Below are 16,055 nucleotides of genomic sequence, written 5' to 3'. Positions count from 1 at the left end.
ATTTTGGTGTAACAGTCAGACAGATGCTCGTGTGTGTCAGTGTTTGTGTGATGGGTTTTACCAGAAGCTCTCTGCCTCAATATGTTTGTATTTGCTGAGTCCTAACCTTGTTGTGGGTGCAATGAATTACATTAGTGTATTTGATTGTGACATTCATGGGTTGTGGTTTTTAGTTTGCAAGAATTGGTGTGTGTGTGTGTGTGTGTGTGTGTGTGTGTGTGTGTGTGTGTGTGTGTGTGTGTGTGTGTGTGTGTGTGTGTGTGTGTGTGTGTGTGTGTGTGTGTGTGTGTGTGTGTGTGTGTGTGTGTGTGTGTGTGTGTGTGTGTGTGTGTGTGTGTGTGTGTGTGTGTGTGTGTGTGTGTGTGTGTGTGTGTGTGTGTGTGTGTGTGTGTGTGTGTGTGTGTGTGTGTGTGTGTGTGTGTGTGTGTGTGTGTGTGTGTGTGTGTGTGTGTAAGAGGGGGAAAAGATACTCTTTTGTCCAGGCACTTATCTTGTGCCAATTTAGCTGTGTGTGTGTAATTGGCTGCATCAGCACAAGTGCCTTGGCAGTGGCTCAGTCCCTGCTGGTAATGCATTGTCTTAAAGAGACATGACACCTACAGATGAAGTGAAATGAGCTGCTTATCTTTCAAGGCTGAATTTATACTTGATATGATAATATGTGTATATACAGAAATCTGGTTTGCCTAATTGATTTTTTATTATTGCTCTTTTTAAACTAAAATTGTGATTAGGATTTACAAACTAGAGACTTTTTTAGTTTAATCATGATGCAGTCATGTCTCTCCTGGGAGCTGAATGGTTTGCGTGAGATGGGTGGCAAGTTAAAACTGGTCATTGTGCCTAAAAGGCAAGAGGCACAGTGAGTTAGATTTCAGAGGAATACCTCTAACTTTAGCTACATCTGGCACACTGCAGATTGTTGTCAAAGTTTGTGTTGTATAGCAACAAGAATGATGTAATGCTTGTTGATATTAATTTGATGTTTTCTGCAAATGGTTCTGATGGCTGTGTTGTAAGAGGGGAAAAAACAGATATGATATCCATATACCGAACTGTAATACCACATTTGGATGCACCAGCTTTTATTATTTCAAAAGTGAAGGTGGTTCCATGTGTCTGCAGACTTTTATCCACAGACAATATATCCTACCCAAAACAAATTTAAAAAGACAGGATGACAGAAAAATTGTGGAAAATCATGCCATGTTTGAGTCAAATGTCCTTTTGTTAATGAGAAATTGCAGTTGCAAGCATTTTTCTAATATGCTGATTGTGTTTTTGGTTTTGTTTTTCTTTATGTTCAAGTTAAAACTAGATTCATGATATAATCTACAGTTATTGCAGGTGTCTCAGTCATATGAAACTGGGAAACAGTAATCTATCTTCTGGCAGGCATTCAAACTGTCATTGTTGTCACTCTGTAGAACAAACTGAGTGAGAACATATAACTGCAAATTTTAATTTTTATGAGCGAGACTCATCCCACTGACCTATAAGGGAAGAGCAATGATTTCTTATTGATTAATAGATTTATTAGCATTCTATATGATTGTAATATTATAATTGTGACTACCTGAAGGGCAAAGAGCTCAGAGTTTGATTAAGTTGCACACTGAAACTTTAAGATGGGTAAATGTGTTATCGCACCTTTTTCATCCAAACTGAAACTGTAGTTTTCTTCTAGTAAACCAGAGCGTTTCTAGAACAGCCTCACTGTTGTAGTGTGTACAAATAGAAATGAGCTTTCTTGATGCCCCACTTAAATTGCTTCTCAATACCCAGAGCATCTTACTCTCGTTCCCACTTACACATACACCTATAACAGAGCTGCCATGCAAAGCCAAGGACACTTCGACATATGGACAGGAGGAGCCAGGATGACCTCTCTACCACTGTACCTGATTATAGCCGCTTGGAGCAGTCAAAAATGTTGTCTGGCTAAACAAAGATGTTTGATTTGCTTCTTCCCCGGTACTGATTTTTGAAATAGCCATAACTGAAGTCTGAGGTGGAACCTGAAATAGTGCACAACTTCTTCTTCACATGTTTTCCATGCATGCTCAGTAGAAGAAGAATAAGCCGTTCTCCCATCTTCTGCTGATTTAATGTGGATGGAAGGAAATGCCTAAACAATCTGAACCTCCTGGAGCTTTTTGGAACAAACCCAGCTTACAGAAGAGGTAGTCTGAGAATCACCTCAACTACTGTGCTTTTGTTTTGTACCAGTGTAGGGCTATTAAAGCTGTGCTCTGTGAAATTCACTGAGAGGTGTTGAATGTAATATATGTGAGGGATGTAGAACCTATGATTTTGATTTAATTGTAGAAGAAAGGGATATATGACCATTTTTAGTAGTATTGCCAAGCACAGATGTTGCGTTCTACAATGAAGCACAGTGACACCTCAATATTTATTAAGACTTTGATCATAATGTTAAATAAATGTTAACCTGAATTCCACAGGGTACTGTGAAATGCATTTTCCTGTGTCTGAGTGCTTCCCTGGACTTTAAAACTTCCCTGTCTCCCCCTGGGGTTTCGATAGCTAGATGCTGGGTTTCCATAGCAGCGTTCAGTGCTGTTTCCCGGGGGTGTTGTAATGCAGATGTTCTCTGTAGGAGGTGCATTTGTGTTAACGTGTTTGTCCCAATCTAAAAAGTAGTGTTTTTGAGGAGGTGACAGAAGCAAGCATACTCAAATTTGTTTAAGCTGGTCCCTTGTGATTTTCACCACTGCAGTTATTGGTAGAATGTTATGCCCTTGTTTTTATGTGTGAATAGTTTACCTATCACTGGTTTTGGACGTTGTTTCAGATATCAATAATCTTCTGTTTGTTTATGTCTGTGTGCGTGAGGAGCACAGCACTTGTGCTTGTGTGCTACACTAAGGAAAATATGAAACGAGGTCCAAGCTGTGCTTGTTTCTGTTTTCATGCATTTTGGGATGTTGAATCACCACTGTTTCCATTCTCTGTCAAACATAGGAGGAAAAGGCATGAATTGTAATACTCACATTTGTTTCATTTCTTATGCTTATTGCTCTTAAACCCTTTTTTAAGGGTTTCTTAGCAGGAATATACAACTTTCTGATATCTGCATGTTTTATGTTTTATCTTTTATCTCAGGAATATACACCTTTCTGTTATCTGCATGTTTTATCATTGTCTGCCATACTGTTTTTCGAGTTGTGTTGTAAGCTGTGCATTCCCACTCTTTCCTCAGACATGGGACACGGTGTGCAGGTGAAGTTGCTGCAGCCGCAAACAACTCCCACTGCATTGTGGGAATTGCCTACAATGCCAAAATAGGAGGTGAGTGATGTTAAAATTGATAATAAATCCTGGACCATGTTTTTGGCATGGCTTCAAGCTTTAATAGCTTATGTAATGGCTTCAAGGATTGTAATTAAGGAGTGTAATTAAGACCTCATATAGAGTAATGTATCCTCCCCCTCCAAAAGTATCGGAACCTATGGCTGCATGTGTGTTTATATAAGAAGTGTTCCATTCACATACAATGTCTATCTCATCCATGTTTTGAAAGCACTCAGAGGCCGATACGCGTTCACTGTAACTTACATTTAAAACCAGGAATAGACTTGACGGCTAAAATATGTTTTGAATTGTTTTTACCTGCACATTCTATGCATAGCTTTATTGAATAGACACATATCTGTTGTGTAAGAAGTTCCTGACGTGTGATTGAAAATATGGGGCAATCATGTACACATTATTTTAGCCCTGTATTTTGTTTTTTAAAAAGGATACATCAACAAAAAGATTAGAGAGAAAAGCAACAGATTTTTAATCTGACAACAAACAAGGAAAAGACAAAGGACAAACATGTAGGGTGTCCCCTACATTGGTAGATGACTTTATGAGGGCAAATATACCATATCCAACCCCTATTAGCAAAAAAATTCCGAAAGCCATTTTGAAATTTGCCAAAAATGGAGAAAGATGTCCATGATCCAATCCAGAGAAGGTAATTGGTGAAGCACAGGGGAGGTAGTGTTATTTCTGCTTGTAAAACAGGTTCACTGGTAAGTTTATTTCACGATTCAAAAAACCTTATGGATCCCATAGAGAAATTGTGTAATTTGTGTATTTATATTGCATTTTTCAGGAACACTTGTGATGCACAAGTGTTTGAGTATATGCAATGGGGAAGACATAAATTATAAACTATAATAGAACTATGTAAAAATTTACATTTACAAAAACTCTAAAAGCTTACAAAGTCAGAGAATATTTTACTGTAGACATCAGCATATGCCAGCAAACTCTGGTCTGTTTACAATATATTATAACTGTGACATAATTAATATAATTTAAACTCTGTTTCACAGACCTTGTAAGTTAAAACACAATTCCTCTGAAAGGTGTTGTTCAGTGGCAACTGACTTTGCTTGAAGTTCTTGAAAGAAGGTTTAGGTCTCTCAAAGTTGGAGTGGTAAGCAGGAGGTGATGTTGACACTACCATGGCCTAAGAATTATTGTTCCACCTCATGTTCGTGTGTATTGTGAGCCCCACCAGAATGAAAGTAAGAATAACTGATACCCTGAGGTATACTTGCTTTTTATCTAAGCATACACATTGTAGCCAGCCTCCCCAGTGGGCCACCACCCACTGCTCATTACCTGGATCTGGTGTGTTCAGTGAATCAGACGCTGAATGATCCAGTTTACATTGTCTTCGTGCACTTTACCCTCATTGAAGATGGTACCTTCCAGCTTCTGATTCGCAGAATACACCTGATCCAGGTAATCAGTAGGCGGGGCAGGGGACCTTGACAACCAGGACTGAGAACGCTGTGCAAAATGAGCATGTGAACCAAAAACATCCTCTAAGGTTCATAATCTCAAGGTCATCTTGCAAGCATAAAAGCCATACAGATGACAACGAAGGTAGCTACACTAAGCTCTCTGATAGAAGATTTGAAGTTGTTTATTTTTAACTGCATTTAACTGCAAGTTCTCCATTGCATGTCATGCTACTTCTATAACACATTTAGAAAAAACAAAATAGGTCCCACTCCAAATTAAGTTATATAGAAACTTAAAAAATAAATAAGTTTCAATAATATAATCTAAAAATCTAAAATTTGAAGTAGAGCACACACAAAACAATAACTAGGGAAATGCTTGAATTAAGTAGACCTTACTAGCAAAAAGTATTTTTTTACATATGAAAATTCTAGTGGCAAATAGAAAGATTAGTCTTGCTTAAAGTACATAATAATCTCATGCAAAAATCTAGCTTAATTTTTTTTAAGTAGATCATGCTGGTTATTTTTGTCAGTGTTGCAAATTTGTTTATATCTGAAGGATTTAAAAGGGTACCCGCAAAGGGGCAGACCCTGGCCTAATCTTCCCTCACTGTTTACAGCATTTCTTCCTTATAAACACACCTTTTTTCACAACATAAACAAAGGCTATGGAAACACTCAAATAGTTAATACTGAGATCACGGCAGGGAAAACAGCAACACCCACATAAATGGGAGGTATATAGATGTGTGTAGTTGTCAACATGCTCGAAATATTTATTTCCCTCCCAAAACTTTCAAATTCATCATTCTGATTTGAAGCTGCCTCTGTGATAGTTTTATACTGCCCCACATGCAATACGTGGGATTACATCTCACATAGGCTTAGCATTAATTTCTCACAACGCGAGGCTTCAAATCCAGGGCAGACTATGTGAGGGTGCCATTTTATATAGGTGTTTGTGTGGTTAACAGCAAGTATGCTTTGACCCTAAGTCGTGATGGGTGGTGTCTTAGACCACACCCTATGTTAAAAGAGAGTTGCCCCCTTTACTTCCCCTTTAAACCACTGGTCTTCTCTGTCCAAAGTCTGGACAGAGAAGGGGTGATTCTTGCCCTTCAGATGCAGTTGAACTGTCCTGACAAGCAGGATCTCCTCTGCTGTGCCATCCATTTGTGGATATGGTGTTTTTTTTTTGTCTCCACTGCACAAATCTGTGCATTCTTTACTAAATTGATCTGCATTTGGTACACTGCAGTATTTATGTCTAGGTGTTTTGTCCTTCTGCCTCAGTGTGTTACTGGGTATAAAATGTACAGGGATTTTTTGTTTTTTGAAAATCCCCTTGAGTTTTTCAGATACTCCAGCAACATTTGGAATGCCAATTTTTCTTTGTTTGTTGTTCTTTTCTTCTCTATCTGTTGTGGAAGTGCTCTTACTGGTTCTTTTTGCAGATATGACAAAAGCTTTCCTCGACAAGCAGAGAAGGATAGAACAACAAATGGAAATACATTGCCATTCCATATGTTGCTGTTGTATCTGAAAAGCTCAAGGGGATTTTCAGCAAACACAGAGCTCCATACATTTCAAACCCTGCAATACAGAGCAAAATATCCAGCCATTGTGGAATATTCAAACTAATGCAATGAGAAGGTGGCTTCTCAGACATTTTGACTTCGGTGAGCCTAATGACACGCAAAGATGTCAAAACAACAACCCAGAAGTGGCTGTCAAATTGCTAACAACTCCACAGAGTTTGTGTCTGCCAATCCAAGCCAAGTAGGTAAAACAGAGAGGTGGAACGTATCAAAGTTCTTAGAGCAACTCCAGTGGTCTCCGAACTTCAACTTTGAGATAATCATGACCTGGATGTCTTAGAATGTTCACATATATTTTATTTCTGTGTGTATCAGGTGTGCGAATGCTTGATGGCGACGTAACAGACATGGTGGAGGCCAAGTCTCTGAGCCTCCAGCCACAGCACATCGACATCTATAGTGCCAGCTGGGGACCTGATGATGACGGAAAGACTGTGGATGGACCTGCATCTCTGGCCAGGCAGGCTTTTGAGAATGGCATCCGCTCGGTGGGCACATGCACACATGCATTAACAATAGCATACAGAAACATACCAATAAGTGCTTTATTGCCAAGACTGTTGTATGTGTATTTTACGCTTCTATACTCCCATCCCAAACTCTCTGTGAAGCTCCTCAAAAAACAGCCTTTCTGCCAGGTTTGGTTAAGCACGTTTAGCCCTTTGAAAATGTAACACAGAGATCCAGGCAGGGAGAATCAATAATTTTGACCCTTCAGAATAAAAACAACAACAAGGAGTTTGAAAGCCTGTAGTATGTTAGAAAAAAGAGAAGAGGGAAAAAAGCCTAGATAGGTCCAGAGTGTGACTAGAAGAGAGTCACTCTTGGCAGTGTGGCTTTTTAAGATGGTAGAAGTGAGAGAGAAAACAGTCCAACTGGAACAAGTTGAGCATGTTTACGTGCTTGCATGTTCGCCTGCTGTTTTTGTGTGTGTGTGTGTGTGTGTGTGTGTGTGTGTGAGTGTGTGAGAGTGTGACTGACAGGGAGAGAAGGTGAGTGAAGGTGACATGTTGGTGAGTGTACCTATGTGACAGTCTGAAGAGACTGTTTATCACAGAGAGCTTAGGTGTTAAGAGATACCACTGACAGTTGTGAAGGTGGTTATGCTCTGGCTCGTGTGGCTCTTTCTACAGTCCCTTGCAGACATGCAGCTGCTGTCCATTAATTTGGCAGCATCTGAAAGTGTGTTTTTTTCCATTAGGGTTGTGTGCATTATCATTGGGTCAGACCGAGTAACACTTATGTCACTTTCAACACCGTACAGGTATGAACTGCATGCCGTCACATTACTGGATAGCCAACAGAAGTAGAAGTAGTAGTTTCGTATACTAAAACACAAAACTCTTGTTTTTTTTTTAATTATTTTTGTAAACTGAAATAAAGTTTTTTTATGAGAAGAAAGTGTAAAATTGAAGTGATACATAGGTACCGTACAGGGTCATTTCAGGTAATGGTTTTTCTGGCATAAAAATCAATAGGGAAAACCACAAAAATTAAAAAAGTTTTAAATTCATTAATGAACAAAGGACACATTGTTGAAAAACATGCAGAGAGAAATTCATTGAAATTTACATTTTCTGCCAATAACTAATTGGAATAATTATTTGCGCAATAAATTACAGTTTATGTTTTTTCTTTTCTTTTTCTTGGTAATGATTTCTGGTTCAGTTTCACAATTTAATTTATCTCTTTCTCCCTCTTCCCCCTTTTGCTCAGTTTCTAATTATTCTTAAACACATGTTTTATTTTGGAAAGTTGAAATGATACAATACCAATAAACATGTATAGGTATAATTTATGGATACAAAAGGGAGAGGACACTAGTGCAAAATAATAAAGTGCCTCTTCCCTCTTTTTCTTTTGCTAACTGGTCTTCAAAGCACTCCCCATCACTCCCATCTGTCAGCATTTGCTTCTGCCTGATCCCTCCCTCAGTCAGAGGGGCTCCACTCACTTATCGCTGACTGACAAGCACTCATGTGAAGAACCACGTACTATCTTTTATTCCTGTAAATCTGTGTGTGAGTGAGTGCATGTGCTGGAAAGTTGTTGGTGTGTTATGAAAACACTGTGAATCAGAGTGTCATTTTTTTCGCTGACTCTTGGCTGAACTTTGCCTTCATAACTCCTCGGTCTTTAACAGAGTGACGCCCTCAGTGTGTCTCCATCAGGCTCAGATAATTTTCAAGTTAGCCAATTCTGGAAGAACATTGCCTAATTGAAACGATGACAGACATTTGGCTTTAAAAGGTTTCCAGTTAAAAATAATTGAGACTGAATACTCTGATAATATTGGTAAATTAATTGCACTTTGCACCTTGAGTTGATACAAAGCTCACACTGAGCAAGTATGGGCCTCTCAATTAACAAGATCCTATGAATACATTTTACACATGAGTTTTCTCAGAACCTAGAGTTGAATACGCGTTTCTGCATATGTAATGGGTCTAAGTTTATAACAAATATCCATTTATGTGCAGTGTTTGGCTGAACACTGCACATATATGGGCAATGTAAATGTAAAACCTTTTCATAAAAAAGTTGAAAAAACTTTAAATGATATATTATTTGTAAAATTCACAGAATATAAGCTTTTTTGCTTTTCTTCCTTTTGTGTGTGTGCACCAGAAAGTAAATTTTAATGCTTTTCTTTCATTCCTCAAATATGTGGGCTAAGCAATGGTGCTATTTATAACATTTAGAATAAAGTCACATTGTTAATAAATAAAAAACAGCAGGACCAGTATGTATACAACTGAAAATAAAGAAACAAATTAGTAATAACATAGTAAACAGAGTGGCACATGACCATAATAGTAAGTTAATAGAGATTTTAAAAAATCAGGTCAGCTTCATCAAGTAGAGTTTCTGTAGGTAATAGTTTCTACAGAATTTATACCGGACACAGAAGACGTTACTGGTCTTCTGCTGGACATTCAAAATAATTAGAAAAACTCAATTTCAAAACCACTTCTGAACCTCTCTTAATGTGTCCCCTATCCTTTCCTGTCAGGGGAGAAAAGGCCGCGGCTCCATCTTTGTGTGGGCTTCAGGCAATGGTGGGCGCAGCAGAGACCACTGCTCTTGTGATGGCTATACCAACTCCATCTACACCATCTCCATTTCCAGCACAGCAGAGAGTGGGCGCAAACCCTGGTATCTAGAGGAATGCTCTTCCACACTGACCACCACCTACAGTAGCGGGGAGAACTACGACCGAAAGATCGTAAGCATTGTGTTTGATTTTGACAACCGCTGCCCCAGACAGACACACAATCAAACATATAAGCATCGTTTGAATAGAGCACAAGTACCCGTGCCCTGCTTGTACCCAAGAGCAGTGCTTTCCTTTTTGACGTCCAAGTTGTATCTGGTGTTTTGTGCTTACTTGAAATTGAAATTTCCTTTTACGAGTTTTATAACAAGTTTTGTAACATGAACTAAAGACATTTATAAAGATATGTCTCTCTGTCCTAAGAAACTGTAACTTTACATTAGAGACTGTCCCATGTTTTGATTTTGAGAAGAGAAAGTGATAAGTGTTTGCGTATAATTTATGAGTTCTGTTAAGAGCAGACCACTTGAATTTAGCATTAAAATTTTTTAGGTGTGTCTTTGTGGGTCCTGTGGTGTGACCTGATTTGACCTAAATTGGCCAAATCTCTCCCATGATGCAGTAGGATGGCTATTGACAGTCGGCCCCTGTGAGCTTGCATGTCTGCCAGTGTCTTGCTAAATTCCTTGAACTGATGCTATACACACACATAAAAACAAATTTTTTATAGATTCTCCCTGGTTTGAGCAGTAGTATCTAAAAGTCAATCAGATCTTCTTCTGCACATACTGTCCTGTTTGCTGTAATGATATGAGACCTCTTTATGTTTCTCTAAACCAGTTTTTGCATTTTTCAGATAATCCCTCAAACATTTTGGTCCAAAAAAGCCCCTTGATGAGGGCTTACACTGGAAGTTAGCCAGGCTTTTCTTGGCTGACTGACTGTCAAGCTGTCAAACTAGTTGGCAGCCTAAAGTCCATTCAATCAAAGTGAACACACAGCTCTCTTAACATTCTGATTTACTACCTCATATTACTTTACACTCTGTCCTATGCTTCTCCTTGGGCAGTTCTTGGGGAAGCTGGTCCTTTGCGTGTGTGTGGGTGTATGTGTTTCTCTGTGTGTTGTCCCAGGCTAGTTATGCATTATAACTGGATTGTACATTTCAGCTGTGTATAAATCCTCCTGATCCTCGCGACTTTAATCTTTCTCTCTGTGTTTCTCTTTCTGTCTTTCCTTGTGGTGCCACTTCTGCTGTTTGCTCCTCTTCTTTTCTCCCTCTGTTTATGGCTTTGTTATTCATGAATTTTCCCTTATCAACTTCGACTGTACTTCCTCTCCCATCTCCCCTCCACCCCTTTTTGATTTCTAATTGCTTATTTCTCTCATATTTCCTCTTTTTTCATCTCCATCTGACTCTACCCTTTTCTTTTATCTGCAGATCACAACAGATCTGAGACATCGATGTACAGACAGTCACACAGGGACATCTGCGTCGGCTCCCATGGCTGCTGCCATTATTGCCCTGGCCCTGGAGGCAAAGTAAGATCCACTTAACCTCATCCCTTCACTTCATCCTTTGCTCCTTGCTGACCTTCTAATAGCCTGTTGTCCTCTGGCCTGATTGATCTGTAAGGGGAGAGCTGCAATATGCTGAGTCTTCATTCCAGTATATTAAGTGAATATAGACTCTATTGCGATGGTGTTTTCTTGCCTGATTGTGGACTGTTGTCACTGTCTTTCAGTGATTGATTGACTACTGTCCACTTAATTTTAAGTAGCACTCCATTAAGAAGTGAGACAAACACATCTATGTGCAGTATTACCAACCTGTTAGGTAACTCAAAATTGTATGTTATTACAATACTGGGACTATTTTTTTGTTGAAGTGTTGCTGTTTGATTTTTTTTTTTTTATATAATTAAAGACAAACATAATTGATTTTCTATTATAACTAATTGCAAAATGATAAAAGAAGCTCTGATCACCACAGCTGTCCCAAGGTTATCATGGATTTTATAAGCATCAAGAGGCCTTATTACTATTGGCAGACAATTTGTGGTCAATAAAATCCAAAGTAATTAACTTGGATCAGATGGGGGCCCAGTGTGTTACACCTGGCCAGCACTACCACATGGGCTGCATAGTGCAGAGTGTTAAATATGGAGGTGGGAGCAAGCTGGTATAGGGCGTACATAAGGTGTATAGCAGATGAATGTATGCATATCCATATCCAGGCAGCTGTAGCTCAGTTGGTAAGGCAGTTGTCCACAGGCCATAGGGGCAGTGTGTTACACCTGGCCAGCACGTGTCTGGCTACATGTCTTCAGGCAAGACACTGAACCCCAAGTTGCTTCCAGTGTCAGGTCAGGTGAGCATCTTACATGGCAGCCACCACCATTGATGTGTGAGTGTGAATGAGAAGTAACATTGTAACATTACGTAACATTGTGATGTTTGCTCAAGGGGTTTTTTACTCTACCTTTTACCGTAAGACACCCCAAATGTATCACAGTTCCTCCTTTTTCTTCTTTAAAAACTCATAATTTATGCATTACAGCTATTATTGCTCCTCCATTAGAAAATGTGTCTCTTTCATTGAGTATTCGGTAAATTGCTGCTTATAAATGCGCTGGTTACCCCCCCAGTCCATGAGGAATGAGTTTGCCATCAATAGTAATGGCTGACATACAAAATACTTCAAAAATACATGCAAACATATAAAAAGGTAGATTCTCACTAATGAAGAGTATACCAACTTTTAATAATTTAAATAAATAATAATTAAATAATAATATGCTTGGATTTTCTTTTAAATAAATTATTTTAACTGGCTTCATTTTTGTGCTTTGACTGAAACCAGATAAAAGTATGTTTAATTTTACTTACTTACCTCCTTATTTACTTACTTACTGACCAATATTGTTCTGCACTGATTTAATGCTGGTAATGATAGACAGGGCTGATTACCCTGTCAGAGTGTCTGTGGTGACCCAAATCCACCACTACATTAATATCACCACTTGGATTTAATGTTGTGACTGATCAGTGTATCATTTGAGACAATCCCTTCTGATCCATTACGAGTACTCTGGCAGACATATCATATCATTTTCTCCAGGATCCTGAGATGTAGCTCTCCTTTGCTGAAGACATTTAAACTCCACGCCTGCCTTGTGGATAAAGGGAAAAAAATGGATAAAGAACAGCACTTTCTAAAATGAGCTGTTTATTTATTTGTATGTTTTCCTCTATAGATACACTAAAATTGCAGTGTTGCAAAAAGGTGTTTTATATTTCTGTATTTGGTGATGATGAGAAACATTTTTTTCTTTCAGGATATACAGTTTTGCTGTTCTTTTAACATACTATATAAACCAATTTTAAACACATAATCCATTTAAATTTTGGTTTCAGGATGTCCTTGCTAGCAGAATAAATGCACTACTTTGCATGTACTTTAAGCTACACAGAGATGTTTCTGGGCCAGTTGCTCTAATGCCAAGCATTTCTGCTAGAAGGGATCAATTGCCACTATCAAAGTAAGATGAGAACAATAAAAAAGATACATTAAAATCTATTTTTTTCCAATGGTTTCAGTGTCCTTTCTAGAGGCCCTGTTGTGTTTTTATTTATTTATTTTTTTGTCTAAGGTGTAGGTGCAACAGATCTTTACTTCCACCTGTTAAGGTGTTTTTTATTTATCAAGAATTTATGATAAATAAAAGATTAGATGCAGTGCAGGTTCAGAGTCTCTGAACTGGGTTTTACCTCATCATCACATGTTGAGTGCTCAGTTGGCTGAGGTCACTTCATTTAACCTGGATAATCCAATCCAAATCCTCCCTAGTAGAAAATATTCTGGGTTTCCAGGGAGTGCGGGCAGATAATCCTGTTTCCTCAACAAGATTATCACACACTGCTTCTATCCCTGCCTGCTTTTTTTCTCTTCTGCTGGCTCTCAGTTCCTCTCTGTTGAGCTTGCTGTGGTTCCAGTACTGTCAACATTGCCCCCCAAGACAAATGCCATTTCTTTTTCCTCTTTTTTTCTGTCCAATCAGTTTCTCACATGGATAAACTTGCTTGCAGAGAGAGGACATGATGAAAGAGAAACAGGGGAACGGTTTAGACAAACTCTGTGCCGATTGTATCTGCCCATATCTGTTGAATGAAAGCAAGCAAACTTTTTTTGATAAACATGTAAAGACACCATTATGCAAGACTTCACAAAAACCACTGTTGTGAGGTCTTTTCCAGTGTTATAATAGTGGGTTGGAACAAGTTTACTAAAGACAATCATCTTATACTCTGGTCTCTGTTTGTTCTGCTAATTTTAAGTTGTTTTAAGTTGGCACATGGTTTATCAAATTTGTATTTCTTTTCTACTGTGCTTGGAAGTTAAAAGAAAGCAAGACTTCAGTAAGAAAATAAGAATGGACGAACAAGTAATAAGCAAGGCTAACATACCATACGAACATCTGTGGGGAGGTTTTCAGAAACCAAAAACAAAGAGTTGGTTAAAAAAAGAAAATTTTCTTTTTTGTCTTTTTATTATTCAAAAAATGCTGGTTATAGTTTTGTAAGTAATCTTCCTTCATGACACAGAACTCAGTTGAGATGGAGGTTGAATAGGTATAGTTATGAATAGTTTTTGTCTCTTCATTTTCCTGCTTCTCTTTCCTCTTTGCTTTCTGCCTGCAGATTATTTGTGCATTTTCATTTATTTATACTATACAGAAGTACCAAAACATAACTTGTATTCTTTCCCCCAGTATGTGAGACAGTCTATTAATTAGTATTGACTTGTATGTGGGAGGGCTGTCATGGCCTAGATAAAGCTGCCAAAGTCACATTTAATTAACGACCATAAAACATTTATAGGACTATAATTACACAGTGACAGCAAAGCTTATTAATATTGATCTGAACATCAGTTATTCTGATTTTTCATTGAACTGGGCTGCAATCCTTAATTATTTTTTTTTCTTTTTTTTTTTTTTACTGTTTTCAATTATTTGGAATAGTTACTTCAATTGGTTTGAGAAGCATTTGTTGAGTGAGTGAGGGCATTACACATTTGAACAGATGTAGTTTATTCTGATCATCATGGAAATGTGATAATTTGGGCTGACTAAAAGCAAAAGAAATCTTCTCATCTATTGTAGTTATCCTGTTTTTATCTAATCCTGATCTGGATTGATGAGAAATCAGATTTTGGTTCAATTTTTGTTCATTGTTCAAATCCATAGACACTAACAGTTGCCATAAATTGTCTTTTAGTGGGGAGAAGTTTAAGGATAAACATTGCGTGGACAACTGACTAATCTGAATGTGACCGTTTTTTCTTCTCATCATGTGCAACACTAAAGAAGGAAAATTTACTTAATAAGCCATTTTTCTCTTCAGAAAAAACTCAAAGTTAACAAAAATAGAACCTACAAAACCAAACAATGTTTTTCCATCTACAGCCCATAAATTCACCTTACACAACATAGAGTACTACTTCACTATTACACATAAAGATGCCAGAAAATTAAAGAAATTGTGCGCATATGAATTAGGCTAAAGGAAATTAACATTAGTTTGCAAAACATTCAGAGCAGTACACATTCTTCAGGTCTCAGATTGCAAGGGAGTGACATGAGGGGTAGGAACCAAGCATCTGGCTGACATATGAGATGGAAGGGAATCCCAGGAAACTTGGTGACCCACTTCCTACTGGTTTTTTCCCTTTTTAATGTAGCGTTTGGACATCAAAGGAGTTGAGACACATGGCTGCCATCTCGTAATGGATCTCACGTGAGATCTGAAAAACTAGGGATGGATGAACGAGCATCTCTGCACTCCATCTAGGCTTGCCTGTAATTTTCTCTCTCAGTAATCTTCCTCTTACTGCGAATTACTGTTTTCTTTACATTATTTTAATTTATTCTTTTTTTTTTCTCCTTACTCTTTGTCATGTTCCACTTTTATCCACCTACCCCTTCCTAGCTCTTGATCTAAATTTACTCTCAAAGCAATGATGTATCTTAGTAGCCATTCTTCCCTTTTAGATATCTTCTCTTTAGGTGTAGTAGTTCCTTTAAATTATTCAAAACATTTTTCCTCGTCATCATTTCTATATTCACATCATCTGTGCTGTCTGACATTGTCGTTTGTGTGTTTGTAAGTGAGTACGTGTGTGAGTAGATTTGTATATTTAAAATGTGTCTATTTGTGTGCATAGGAAAGCAGTTGTTTATTTATTTACTTAGACTATGCTCCCTTATGTGTTTCTACTCCGTCCTACAGTATTTTTTAATTTTATATTAAGTAAACTCATTTGACTTATGATTTTGTTTGCTTGTGTTTTCTTCTACTAGTCCTCTTCTAACATGGAGAGATGTCCAACACATCATTGTAAAGACCTCTCGAGCCGGACATCTCAGTGCTCCTGACTGGAAGACCAATGCTGCTGGTTACAATGGTACATACACATTATGATACCTAATATACCTACATACAGATCCTGCTGTAAATGTTGGTTTAGATGTAAAACTTTAAAAATAAAAGCAAAAAATAAATACATGAAAGTATAGCCAAGAATGTATGACAGCAAAGCCTAAATCAAGTATCAGTTTGGTGTCTATGGAC

The 16,055-nt window shown here is 38.0% G+C and overlaps 1 protein-coding gene across 5 annotated transcripts in view; it reads left to right on the top strand.

Annotated features, from left to right (window-relative positions):
• pcsk5b (proprotein convertase subtilisin/kexin type 5b) overlaps positions 1-16,055 on the top strand; it is a 69,623-nt gene that overhangs the window by 17,251 nt on the left and 36,317 nt on the right. For all 5 annotated transcript variants that reach the window (XM_067522051.1, XM_067522052.1, XM_067522054.1 and 2 more), the window contains exons 6-10: positions 3,224-3,312; positions 6,683-6,855; positions 9,381-9,593; positions 10,864-10,964; positions 15,785-15,888. In XM_067522051.1, the coding sequence (XP_067378152.1) occupies positions 3,224-3,312; positions 6,683-6,855; positions 9,381-9,593; positions 10,864-10,964; positions 15,785-15,888 (680 nt within the window). The remainder of the gene's footprint in view (positions 1-3,223; positions 3,313-6,682; positions 6,856-9,380; positions 9,594-10,863; positions 10,965-15,784; positions 15,889-16,055) is intronic.

Source organism: Channa argus, chromosome 11, assembly GCF_033026475.1.
Source record: "Channa argus isolate prfri chromosome 11, Channa argus male v1.0, whole genome shotgun sequence".
In the NCBI taxonomy this organism is placed as follows: domain Eukaryota; kingdom Metazoa; phylum Chordata; class Actinopteri; order Anabantiformes; family Channidae; genus Channa; species Channa argus.
This window is presented reverse-complemented; position numbering and strand designations above follow the sequence as displayed.